General features: G+C 33.7%; 1 protein-coding gene across 6 annotated transcripts in view; it reads left to right on the forward strand.

Annotated features, from left to right (window-relative positions):
* The window catches only part of NT5C3A (5'-nucleotidase, cytosolic IIIA), a 39,860-nt gene extending 27,336 nt beyond the window's left edge, over positions 1-12,524 (forward strand). For 3 of the 6 annotated variants that reach the window (XM_083376347.1, XM_083376348.1, XM_083376346.1), the window contains exons 3-10: positions 690-788; positions 4,378-4,447; positions 4,921-4,967; positions 5,372-5,457; positions 5,625-5,714; positions 6,830-6,992; positions 9,137-9,337; positions 11,837-12,522. In XM_083376347.1, the coding sequence (XP_083232473.1) occupies positions 690-788; positions 4,378-4,447; positions 4,921-4,967; positions 5,372-5,457; positions 5,625-5,714; positions 6,830-6,992; positions 9,137-9,337; positions 11,837-11,938 (858 nt within the window). In that variant the 3' untranslated portion in view covers positions 11,939-12,522. Of the gene's footprint in view, positions 1-689; positions 789-4,377; positions 4,448-4,920; positions 4,968-5,371; positions 5,458-5,624; positions 5,715-6,829; positions 6,993-9,136; positions 9,338-11,836 lie in introns of all 6 variants that reach the window. The other 3 variants (XM_083376345.1, XM_083376350.1, XM_083376349.1) reach the window with 2 other exon arrangements.
* Positions 12,525-14,138: the final 1,614 nt, after the last annotated feature.

Genomic DNA, 14,138 nt, shown 5'->3' on the forward strand with positions numbered 1-14,138 from the left:
TCCTATCATGCCATTATAGCATTATGTATGTTCTTATTCGGCAATAATATGACTTGATGATCTAATTGTTTGCCACTCCTATTTGAAGCAAATAATAGAGATGTGCATTGGAAAAGACTTTTCTTGGAAGACATGCTTGAAACATAGGATTTTGAATTCTTTGTTTTTGACTTACTGATTTTCTCTCATATTATTTGTTAGGTATATAGTATAATATAGTATTTATTGCGTGTACTATAAATAAATGGTATATTTATGGTATATAGAGAACTAAGAATGAAATCCAGGAAGATGTGAATATTCGGACTTGTACTCATACTTATAATAAATCAGAATTAAATCCAAATATCAATAGTAATCTTATGTTTGTAAATATTTTTATATTTAAAATTGCCATGTGAAATTGTATTATTAATATAGCTGCATACCATTTTGGTAATATCAGTACCAACATTATTTTTGACATCTTCAGAAATTTTAATATATTTATAACTACTCCATCTGTTCTGTAAAAGATAGGTTGACTGTATAATTTATGCCAATGTTGAACCAATATGTCCTCTACTTTTCCTATTTGAAAGTACTTTAGTTTTTACATTCTTTACTATGATAGCATTTTTACTTATTTTTACTTATCTTGATAAATGTTTATGTGTAAAAATTAATATCCATTTTTTTACTTTTTTCAGATGCCAGAATTTCAGAAGAAAACTGTCCATATCAAAGATCCAGAAAGGGTAGAAGAAATAATATGTGGTCTCATCAAAGGAGGAGCTGCTAAACTTCAAGTAAAGAGCAAACATTATTATAAAAATTAAGAACATAAAATGCTAATTGGTTTCATCATAGACCAGATCAGCTGTTTTCCTGTTTCACTTTGAAGCACAGTATAAAGCAGGATTATATTTATTAAGTAAACTATCATGTATAAACCATGATAATTTGCTTAGTGTGTAAGTTTTGCTCTGACTCTCTAACAAAGCATCAGTAAGTGCATTATATCTAATGACACCCCCCTATTTCTGTCATTCATGCTATGCTGTATCTTATGTGTGTATGTATATGCATACACGAATTGTGTGTGTGTGTGTGTTTGTGTGTGTTTGTGTAGAGAGAGAATAAAACTATGATGTAATTGTAACTGACCCTTGAGAGAGATGATTCCATGTACAGTATATCTGAATTTATATCACGAATCATAAAAGACCTTCCTGGTTTAGCTGAGATGGTGATTGTATAATAAGCATAAATATTTTAGTAGTTTGTATGTTGTTCCAAGAGACAAGCTAGTGATTAAGGCAGCAGTCTAGAAACTAAAAGAGTGTAAGTTCAAGTCCCACCTTGGCATAAAGCCATCTGACTTCTCAGCCCTAGGAAGAAGGCAATGTTGAAACTACTTCCAAAATCTTTGCCAAGAGAACTTCAGGGACTTGTCCATATAATTGCAAGAAATCAACAGTCACAAAGGCACACACAGATGTTTTACCTGTCATCTGATCTTAAATCTTCAAAACATTAATATTAAAAATTGAATAGAATAATATAAACATAACAGTGGAACAATATAATCAATATCCCAAATACAAGGAACAACAATAGTTCAGGAGACTAAGATGCCAGACAAATCTTATTGCATTCTTTGACCAAGTGACAAAATTAGTGGGCCAGAGAAATGCTGTGGATATAATTTACTTAGACTTCAGTAGGGCATTTGATAAAGTAGATCACAACCTACTACTTGATAAGATAGAAAAATGTGGGTTAGACAGCATCACCACCAGATGGATTCGTAGCTGGCTGACAGGCTGTACTCAGCTTGTGGTCCTCAATGGAACTGAATCTACATGGAGGGAAGTGTGTAGTGGGGTGCCCCAGGGCTCTGTTTTGGGCCTAGTGCTCTTCAACATCTTCATCAATGATTTGGACAAGGGAATGGGGAACTCATCAAATTTGCAGACGACACTAAGCTGGCAGGAATAGCCAACACTGCAGAAGATAGGCTTAAGATACAGGAGGATCTGGACACACGTGAACATTCGGCACTATCTAATGAAATGAAATTCAGTGGTGAAAAAAGTAAGGTTCTATATTTAGGCAAGAAAAACCAAATGTACAGGTATAGTATAGGTGGTTCCTTGCTCAATAGTAGTAACTGTTAGAGGAATCTTGGAGTCCTAGTGGACAATCACTTAAATATGAGCCAGCAGTGTGCTGCAGCTGCCAAAACACAGTGCTAGGCTGCATTAACAGAGGGATAGAATCAAGTTCATGTGAAGTATTAATACCACTTTACAATGCCTTGATAAGGTCACACTTGGAATCCTGCATCCAGTGTTGGTCACCATGTTGTAAAAAAGATGTTGAGACTCTAGAGAAGAGCAGAGAAGAGCAACAAAGATGATTAGGGGACTGGAGGCTAAAACACATAAGGAACCATTGCTGGAATTGGGTATGTCTTATTTAATGAAAAGAAGGACAGGGTGACATGATAGCAGTATTCCACTATCTCAGGGGTTGCCACAAAGAAGAGGGAGTCAAGCTATTCTCCAAAGTGCCTGAAGGCAGGACAAGAAGTGACGGATGGAAACTAATCAAGGAGAGAAGCAACCTAGAACTAAGGAGAAACTTCCTGACAGTTAGAACAATTAACCAGTGGAACAACCTAATGCAGTGAATGCTCCAACACTGGAAGTTTTTAAGAAGAAACTGGACAGGCATTTGTCTGAAATGGTATAGGGTTTTCTGCCTGAGCAGGGGGTTGGACTAGATGACCTCCAAGGTTCCTTCCAACACCATTATTATTATTATTATTATTATTATTATTATTATTATTATTATTATTATTAAAAAATTTTATTCATAAAACATGAAACTCAGTCAATTGAACACTCAAATTGACTGGCACTAATGGTTGACACGGGTTGCTGCCAGCATCCTAGGTATCAACCAGGTATCTCGATAAAATGTAAGATGTTCCAAGTAGCGCAGTTTTTTGTAGCTTTGCTGGAGTTATTGCAGGAAGCTGCAGTTTCTTGATGTATTTTGCAAAGTTTTTGGACATAGTTCCCAGTGCCCCGATGACAGTGGGTATCACTGTTACACGTTTCATCCATAATCGCGCAGTTTTGATGGCCAGGTTGCAGTATTTTGTAATTTTTCCCAGTTCTTTTTCTTCGACTCTGGCATCTCCTGGTACAGCGATATCAATCAACTGTACACTTCAGTTCTTCTTATTGTTGTTGTTGTTATTATTATATAGCCCCACCCCCAATCACTGAAGGCATCCTGCTTAATAACTTTATAAATGGGTTCTGTCTAGCAACAGGAATACTGCACTATTAAAAGTGACTTTAAAAGTGTTATGATTTCTTATAGACCTTTCAGTTTTGTAATAAAAAGTTCTAAGATGGGATGTTGATCACAAAATGGCAGAGTCATCTACAGTTAGCCATGATGATGCCAAAATAATATAAATTGTGCTGTCATCTAACAGTGCAAGCTCCACCCTTTGAAGCATGCATTGCGAAGTTTCATGCCAATGTTAAGGAGCATAATTTCCACCGTGACATTGTAAGAATCATTCCTTCTCCCTTGATGACCTCAGCACTGGGTGCTCTTGTAGAATTGTCATAACTTTGTATTTTATCACACTATCTCTGAAAGTAACAAAGATACAGCTATTGTTAAAAGTCAGATTTTAAGGGAGTATATTTTTAAAATGAAAGTTTTGATTAACATAAAATTTGATTTATTTCAAGTTCTCTTACATCTTTATTTACCTACAAAATTCATATCAAATTTTTGGATAGAAACAAAAGAATTCTGTATTTCTTCTCTTTTTCTTTATTGAAAATGTTTTTTTAAAAATTGGCAATCTTCCAAATATACAGATATGGCCACACTTATTGGTAAAACAGTTATGAGAAATATATTATGCTATTGAAATTGATCCAAATCTTACAGTGGAAGAGAAGTATCCATATATGGTTGAATGGTGAGTTTACAAAAAAAGCACTGACTGCAATATTTGTTAACATTACTGCCATAATGCAACTTTTATTCAACTAACCACAGTCCAGCATTAAATCTGAATTCTAAACTATTAGTCTTAATTAAGTTTTTCTAAAACACCAGCTTCCTTAACAGTTTGCTGATTTTAGGAAACTACAATTAATCCTGATCCCAGTTCACCTTGGCTCAAATACTACTCGAAATGTGGCAAATTAAAAACTGAAACAAAAGCTTCAATGCATTTAAAATTAAATGAGAGTACAGCCTATAAGTATCTAGAACACTGATTTTCCTTTTTGATTTTACATTTCAAATATTTAGTTTTATTTTGCATTCATGACACATTTCTTTATATACTCTTTACAGATAATTACAGACTTTGATATGACGTTAAGTAGGTTTTCCCATAATGGCAAAAGATGTCCAACGTGTCATAGTGAGTATTATAGATTGCTTGTAAAAAACTTTCATATTTCTCAGGAAACTCAAGAAAACGTATGATTGAAAACACATAGAAGAAAGAAAAAAAACCTTTGATTTTCCTTCTAGCACAGTATTTAGTCTATGTTACATTTTAAGTATTGTTTTATGTTTAGCACTATTACATTCTTCCAGATTCCCTGTAGTGGATTATAGTATAAATAATCCCATTTCAATAAGGACATTGGATTTAGGGAAAGATTGCAGTCAAAGATAATTTCCTTTCATCAATCTGAGTATTTTATGTAGGCTAATACTTGAATGCCATTATTTTAAAAATAACTTTTAACCAATAGTAATGTTAAAGTTAGGGATTTTGCCTTATTTTGAGCGGGTTAGAAATATTCTACTGATAGATGGGTAAATTAAAATTTTGCATTGTTTGATTTGCACATACTCATTTCTCAAACCTTTTTGAACATTTTCTAGATATCATTGACAACTGTAAACTCATTACAGAGGAATGTCGCAAAAAGGTAATTTAAAACTGATAAGTTTGTTTCTTCTATTCATTATCAATTTCTACTGTTATGAAAGGTTATATTATTTATTTTATACTCTGAATTGGCATAAAGTACAGGTAAATTCTCAACTTAACACCACTTGTTCAGTAATCATTTAGTAACAGAAATTCCAGTCTCAATAGCCATTGTAAATCAAGGATTCCCTGTATACTTCTGGGTTATCACTTACTGATTTTTGTATGTATGTGTCTATCTGTTCATACACATCCTAAGTGAATGTTGTATATAATCTTCTTATTTAAGATACTAGGGATATATATCAAAATATATATCAAAACTAAGGAAGCAGTTTAGTTTATGCAGTTAGAAAAAAGATACTATAGAAATAAATAGTAACTAAATGTTTTTCTTTTCAGTTATTCCAGCTAAAAGAAATATATTATGCTATTGAAATTGATCCAAATCTTACAGTGGAAGAGAAGTATCCATATATGGTTGAATGGTGAGTTTGCGAAAAGTGACTTGTTTACTGTTAAAGTTTATAGTTTACATCTGAACAATTAAGCAATAATTGATAAGAGCACCCATTTATTGTGTCTTGATAAAACACATGACCTATTTTAAGTCCACCATTTGTGTACAGGTTTAATATTTTATTTTTAACTTTAGGTACAACAAATCCCATGCTTTGCTTATTGAACAAGAATTACAGAAGGACAAACTTGCTGAAATTGTGAGAGAGTCTGATGTTATGCTGAAGTAAGCATCTATTTCTGTAGTCATAAAACACATCAGAAATCAAAAATAGTGTGAAATGTTGTATGTTCATGTATGCTCCAATGTGGACTTACTCTTGCACTTAGTGGTGATGAGTAAAGTCCTTCAATTTGATTGCCTCTCCCGCTGTAACTCTTGTATAGCACATATTAAGCTTCATACTATGTCAGAACACTAAAAATGTTCCATATCACAGTGGTTGCATTATTTATTTGTTATGTTTCATGATAAATGAGGATTTGGCTATATTTGGAAATAATGTTTTATGTGAATCAACCACTTTCTGCGTGCTCATTCACCTTTTACAGTAATATAATGTAGAAGATTCTATTTCTTCAAAGCTTAATTTTAGCTTGTATGGCAATCATGATCCGAAAGTCTAACCGTTACTAACCATTACAGATCTAATAGTAATACTGCATCTAAAACAAAGTCTTTGAAATATTTCTTTTTCTTTCATTGGGGTATATAAGAATTTGACTCTGTTTTTTACCGTACTTCAACAAGATTGCTAAGCACATTAATTTGTGCTTTAAAATTGTAAGCCGCCCTGAGCCTTTGGAGAAGGGCGGGATATAAATGTGATTAAAAAAAAAAGATTGTAGCTATGCTCTTTCTAAGTGCTGCCCTATTATTGCATGTACTCAGATTCAAGGAATAGGAAAGCAGATATTGCACAAGAAAGGTTGGTTTTTTCTGTTCTGTCTTATCTATGTAAGGAAGGCCTACAATATGCCTTCTGGATTCCTAGGATTCCTGTTTCATCCTTTTCAGAGGCAGAGTTTTTTCCCCCCCTTGATTCATTTATATACCAAATAAATATAGGTGTCTGTACAAAGAGAAGTCAGACTAGAATTATCAAACAAAAGCAAATTTCTCAACTAGTTTCCAGAATAATCCATAGGGCATTTCTTTTAAAAATAAAACATTCTTAAAATATTGAAGCCTTGGCTTCATAAATAATAAGATGCCAGTTACTACAGTTGTTTATTCTGAAATTGAGCATAGGAGTTATTCAGTTCTTATTACAGCAGGGGAAAAAATACTGTCAGATTTTAATTCAGTTTTTTTTTACAAATAACTGTTCTATTTTACAGAGAGGGGTATGAATTTTTTTTTGACAAACTTCATGAACATAATGTTCCAGTATTTATATTTTCTGCTGGGATTGGAGATATACTGGAACTGATTATTCACCAAGCAGGTGTTTACCATTCCAATATCAAAGTAGTTTCCAATTTTATGGATTTTGATGATAACGTGAGTATGCAATCATTATCATTTACTAAAGTATATAAGAATCTTTTAATCCATATAAAAATGTTACATACATATTTCTGATTTAGAGTTATAATTACATGCTACACTTGATAGGGCCAGTAAGGTAGTTTGCAAATTAGTTAAAACCAGGATCATGGGAGTGGAACCTTTTTGATATAATAAATCATGGTTTCCTTATTAACCGCTCTGTGAATTGGGGAACATAGTTGTAGTGGTTCTTTTTCAGGTGGTAGTTCCAGTCTGGATAAGGAGAATAGTCTGACCAGAAATCTTTGCTTTGTGGAATGTCTTGGGACTCTCTGCTCTCTCTCAGTTTTAATGTCTTCCTGAAAACAGAGTTGAAGTCTCCTGTTCAAACACGGCTTGCCATATGGAGGTAACCTAGATACAAAGCTCCTGCTTGTTTAGCATATAAAAACTCTTTTCTAGACTAGAGGGCTGTTATACAGTTATTTTTTTTTAACCAATTGCAGCCATTCTTGACTTTGTAGGCTCCACTTACATTTATTTATTTATTTATTTATTTATTTATTTATTTATTTATTTATTTATTTATTTATTTATTTATTTATTTCCCACCTTTATTATTTTTACAAATAACTCAATCACAAACCTGTGAGGTGGGTTTGGGCTGAGAGAGACTGACCCAAGGATGCCCAGCTGACTCATGATTAAGGTGGGACTTGAACTTGAATCCTCCCACTTTTTCGCCTGGTTCCTTAATCACCAGACCAAACTGACTTTCATGTATCCATGACTTTTTCTTACCTCCCACCTGGATTACTGCAAAGTGCTCTACATGGGATTGGCTTGGAAACTACAACTGATACAAAATCTGGTGGCCTTCGCATTAATGGATATATGTCATCTTCAGGATAGACCAGATCAAGGAACAGACTCCATAGGACTAAGACAAACTATAATAACAAAATTTTGCAAATCTGCTTGATTTTCTTCCTTTTTGTCAGGTGCAAGTAACCAGGAGGAACAGTTTAGTTCAAAGCACTTCAAGTTTATTACATGCTACCTATACACAAGAATCTGATCTACTAACAGTCAAAGCAAATTGATCCTAGATAAGAGTCAATGGAATTCAAGAAGGGCTGGACTTAGGTAGTGACTCCAAACTGATAATGCATTTAACCTCACCCATGAGCAAAGCCTGGTCATCTACTACACCTTCTTCTTATATCCTAGGGAGTTTGGAAGGGGGGGAGTATCCACTTGTAACACTAGATTTCAGACATGTTTATTGTGTGTCCTTTAGTTTCCCTTCTCCTACATCAGACATGTCAAACTTGCAATGTCATATGACGTATCGGAACTATTTCCCCATTGCTGGAAATGGAGTGGGCGCGGTTTCCTTGTGATGCATCCAGCCCGTGGGCCGGCAGAGTGACACCCCTGTCCTAGGTTATCTCTATAATTCCTTAGAATATATCCTTACATCCTCAGGTGACCTCATTGCTTTGCCAATTCTATTTGTTTCCAATTTGCTTTGAATGAGATACAATGAGGTTGTCATTTTAAGGACATCTGTGATTCCAGATTAAGTTCTCTGAGGGACCTTCTTCTATATTATCTGCCTGTCCAATCAGATTGAATACTGTAATCAATTCATTCAAGATCCTATCTATATATGCATGGTTTGATGGGCTTTTAAAGTGGATTTTTTTGCTCATTGCTCCCATACTCTGAAATTATCATGGAAATTTACTCTGTTCCTTTCTTTCTGGAGAGTGGTTAAGACCTATTTATTCCATCAGGTGCAGGAAGAAGATATCACTGAAGATATGAATTTGAAATAGTTACATTTTTTAGATTTTTTAAAATAAGTATAATTTTGATATTGTATTTTATTTATTTTATGTCTAGGTATATTATTTTCATGGGGGTTGCTCAGTTATGTCTCTGATCATTAGTTATACAAAATCATTGGGAATGTGCAACATACAAATAAAATAGCCATTATTTAGGCTTAAATAGAAGCATTTTATTCTCAATATTATATGCATGTAATGAAAATATAGTTGGTGGAAAGAGAAATTGTCTTGGAAATATTCTAAAACTATATTAAAGTCTTTGCCTGGTTATTTAGGAGTAACTTCTCTCATCTTCAATAGGGCTTATTGAAAGGATTTAAAGGAGAATTAATTCATGTTTATAACAAACATAATGGGGCCTTGAAAAATACAGAGTACTTTAAACAATTAAAAGACAACAGCAATATCATATTACTTGGAGATTCTCAAGGAGACTTAACAATGGCAGATGGAGTGGCAAATGTTGAACATATTCTTAAGATTGGGTATCTCAATGATAAAGTAAGTGTGTAGGTGATTGATAAGCATAAACTCTATTGTAAAATTCATGTTCTCCAGCTTTGTATACTATTTATAGGAATTATTTTTCAGTTACTTACCTACTTCTAAGCCTAGTTCAATGCATTTGCAGTTAGAGTTAAAAACAGGATTAAATTTATGGCAGTTAGAAAATGCAGTATGTGAGAATGGCTTGTTTCAATTCATTGCTTTGCACAATGGTAATGTTGAGTTACTTCTTGATGTTATTCATGTGCTCTCTACTAAAGTAGAAGGGTTTTAAAAAATAGTTTACTATTCAAAGATTCAGATTAGTAAAACCAAAGTGAAAAGTTGTCATGTTGATTGTCATGCATATTTTGTTGAAAAAATATCTCCAAGAATATAATCAAAATATACTAAATCTAATTGCAGCCTAGTAGGATGCCCTATTTTCAATTAGGTAAATAATTAAAATAATACCTTCTTCCAAAAGCCTCCAGACAACTCCCATATTCTTACTTTGCCAGCAGCAGGTAATATTTATGTAGGAGGCCTTTAACACTTTAGCTGGATTTTTAAAAAAGTAATCCTTGACATATGAACATTCATTTAGCAACCGTTTGAAGTTGTAATGGTGCTGAAAAAGTGGACTTATGATTGATCCCTAAAGTTAGTTGTGCAGTGCCCACATAATCACATTGTCAAAATTTGAATGCTTGGAAATCTACCCACATTTCTGACTACAGGGGTGCTTTAACTCTTCCACACATCTATCTTCCTCTCATCTATGTCCTTTTGCCTGCGCTGCACTGCAGCACTCCTGAATAAAGGCCTGGGTCTTCAGCAATCTCAGCCAGCTTCCAGGAGCCCCAGGGGTCTACTTCAATTACAACATTATCACTGCTGCTAAGATATGCGCCTCAAGCCCCACCCTGTGACTAACCATCCCAGTACCATAGCATAAAACCCTTGGTTGCTCCCATCATCCTATGCTCCTCAGAACTTGCCATACTCAGTTGAGCACCCTCTTCCATTGCTAATGAGGTGCATCCAGTTTGACCCTACTGTATGCAGGCAGCTTCAGGCCATACCATGCCTTCTTCCTGAGGCTGGGTCTTTGAACCTTTCTGGAAAATCGTTCACAAGTACTTCAGATAGCTGTTCTTTGTGAGGAGGCTGCAAGAAAATGGTCCTCTAATGGGTCTAAAGCTTGGGGAAATGAGGCGGATAGCCATTGTGCCCAAATTGCAGTCAGCATCTTTGAAAGGACATTAAATTCACATATTTTTCTAATCACCTTTGGAAATTATTTCTTAAGTTCTTTTTAGCTATTAGAAATCTTTGAATTAACAAGTTTGGCAACACTGAGTAAATTTCCGTTCAATCCCTCAATGAAAAAAAAATCATTAAGAACTTTTAAAAATGGAATAAACAACAAAAGGATGAATAAAATTTGATTTTAAAAAATTACAAACAGTAAGGTCTAGATAAATTTGAAATAAGATTTTGGATAAAGAATCTTTCATGTGGGAAAATGTTTTTGATCTTTTTGAAAAGTAAGATTTTAAAAATTGGACACTAGACAGAACTAAAGATTACAGTTAAAGGGGAAATAAGCTCAATTTACCATTATAGGCTGTTACATTATTATTACAATTATAGTATGACAGGCTACAGGAACTTTATGGGAAAAGATGTAATAGTATAAAAGAAACCAGCTGATGTTTTCATAGTTTTAAAGGCATATGTAAACAATAAAACAAGAGAATGGTAAAAGAAGCTTATTAAAAAAACCTTGTAAGAAAGAAAAAAAAGAATTCAAGCTCTATTTTTTTTGTTTAATTTAAAGAAAGGGAGTTGAATTATGTATATGAAAATAAAAGATCTTTCCACATCATTTAAAATATGAAGGAAAAAATAGTGTAAAAAACCAAACTCATTTTAAAATGCTCTAGTTTTAGAAAATCTATATTTCTCCTTAAAACACAATTATTTTATTCAAATGTAATGTACACGAAATTGTGGAAAGAACTTTTAATTGAACTCCTTTTCTTTACATTAGACAAAATAAAATTATGTCTAAAGTTGGACTGAAACATTACATTTCATTTAAAAAGAAAGAAAAAGTTAAAGTACAAATAATTTCAATGCTCTTTAATTTATGGCTTTAGGTTCTAATCATGATCTAAACTAATAGAAGTACCGGTATATTTATATTGTTACAGTTGACAAACAACAAAATGATATGATTGCTTAACTCAGGCTGAGTTTAATTTATATGTAAATAGATCTGAAATTTTCTTAGCAAAATTTGTGCTTGCCCCTTTCTATCAATTTCATTTTGTAGTAATTTTATTGAAGATACAAACTAAAAGAAAGAATAAAAAGTGAGAGTAGAAAGTACAGGAAAGAAAAGGAAAAAAGAGAAGTAAAAATAAAAATATATACTGAAAAAAAGAAATATATAAGGAATGTCAATTTGGTTTTTCACACTATTTTTTCGTCACATTTATAATCTAGGTTGAAGAACTGCTGGAAAAATATATGGAGTCCTATGATATTGTTTTGGTGAAAGATGACTCTCTGGATGTGGCCAACTCAATCCTGCAAAAGATTTTGTAATATATTAGCATTGTTTTCCTTTAAAAGAACCCATTGGACAAATTTGCATGACAGCTATGAAAACAATAATCAGATGCTGCTTTCCACACTATTACCAGTTCATTTGGAAAGTACTGTATTCTTCATTATATTGCTCCATGCTATTGGAATATATTTCACTGTTTATTTTCTCCCTATTTATTGATTTCAGTGGAAATATTGTTAATGATTATTGGAAAAATATATCTTTATTTCTTCACAATAAAATTGATATTTTCAGCATTTTTGTGGAAATGTTATAGAAAATAAAGAGAAATGTGTTGGGGTAATAAAGCAAATGCTTTCATTAATAAATATCAAATCTTTTGAGGTTCAGTAGTACCAATTTGTGTAAATCACTACATTTTGATAAAGCTCACTTTGTAGTAGAAAGTGCAGTTGAATCTAAACATTTTAAAGTTATGCTGGCTTAAGGTTATGATGAAGCAGATATTTTAGTTTTACAGTACTGTTACAAAAAAGTCTTATTTAGTAGTACTGAAATTTGAAAGGCAATTCTACAGAAATATATTTCACTGCATTGTGCTAGAAGTTAAACATGAATATCAAATGCTAGAGTTCTGTTCATTAGTTTTTCCCTTGCGCAAGCTTTCATGAAAACAAATTTTAAAAGTGCTTTTATCTGAAAAAAAAGTTCATTTCTGGCAAAACCTCTTCCTTCTCTCTTTTAAAACTAGACAAAACATTATTACTTGATTTTTTTTCTTCAGGAGGATGTTAATTTTCCAGTTACAAGCCACTACTCAACAAAATGTTTTCTCCTGTACTAGTCGGACCCTCAAATATTTCTCAGACATTCTTGTCATCTAGCTTCTAAGCAAATATCAGATGTGAATTTGGATGTGATAAGGACTGTTATAATGGTTGCTGGTTTAGACTCTTAGAGGATAAGCTTATCAATCCAAAGTTCACAAGCATAATTTGCAGTTGAAATACATATAAATAGAATTTGTTGAAGAAAAAACAATCTAATTTCTTGTGGAATTCCATAATTTTTTTAAATGCCATCTGGAAGAGTGGAGAGGAAGAAAGGAAAAAGTGGGGCAGATAGATAGTATATTTATTTATTTATTTATTTAATTTTATTGTATTTATATACCGCCCTTTCCCGAAGGACTCAGGGCGGTTTACAGGGTACTTAAAACATTGATACAAAATTTAAAAACGATTAAAAAGATTAAATTTAATCCTTGAAAAAAATATAAAAAACCCCGATTAAAACTCAGCCTGGGCCGGAAAGCTCAAAGAGCCAGGTCTTCAGGTCCCGGCAAAATGAACGAAGGTCGGGGGCAGTCCTAAGCTCTGCGGGCAGCTGGTTCCAAAGGGCAGGTGCACCCACAGAGAAGGCCCTCCCCCTAGGTGTTATCCGCCGGCAATATTTTACTGGCGGCACCCTGAGAAGGACCTCCCTGTGGGAGCGCACTGGACGAAGGGAACCTGATGCCGGCAGCAGGTGTTCCCTCAGATATCCCAGACCCAAGCCATTTAGGGCACCTTGAATCTCACCGGGAGGGCAACTGCATGGGAGCTGTTATAGGAATGTGGTTATTATGTACATTAGATTTGCCCTGCAAACCCCACTGAGAATCAGTTTGGTGTAACGGTTAAAGCATCAGGAGACTGAGTTCTAATCCTGCCTTATAGTCAGCTGGATAACTTTGGGCCAGTCACTTTCTCTCAACCCTAGGAAGGAAGCAATGGCAAGCCACTTCAGAAAAACCTTTCCAAGAAAAATTGCAGAATCCTGTAGAAGTCCAAGAATCAGGCATGACTCCACAGGGAGAAAAAAATGCAAGCAACACTGAAGGTTAAAAACATCTTATGAACAGTGAACATATCCCATACATTCCTTGATTCTAAAAGCTGTTCCAGGTTTCCTTTTTAAAAAAATTATAACAAGACCCAACACTCCAGGAAATTTTTTAAGTATTTGCTTTTCATTCAAGACTACCCAAGTAAATTTGTTTGATTTCCTTTTTCTAAAAAGTTCAACAAATGAAGGATGCATCTCTGTTTCAATTATCCAAATTCAGGCAGCAACAAACTCTAATTGCTACTAATTTATAGCTGTAATTTCATATAATACATAGGTCTATTTATCACCCAAATATACTGATATATATACTGGGACTGTGCAGCACTTCAGATTCCATATAGAAAT

The sequence above is a fragment of the Vipera ursinii genome (genome assembly GCF_947247035.1).
Source record: "Vipera ursinii genome assembly, chromosome: Z".
Taxonomy (NCBI): Eukaryota; Metazoa; Chordata; class Lepidosauria; order Squamata; family Viperidae; genus Vipera; species Vipera ursinii.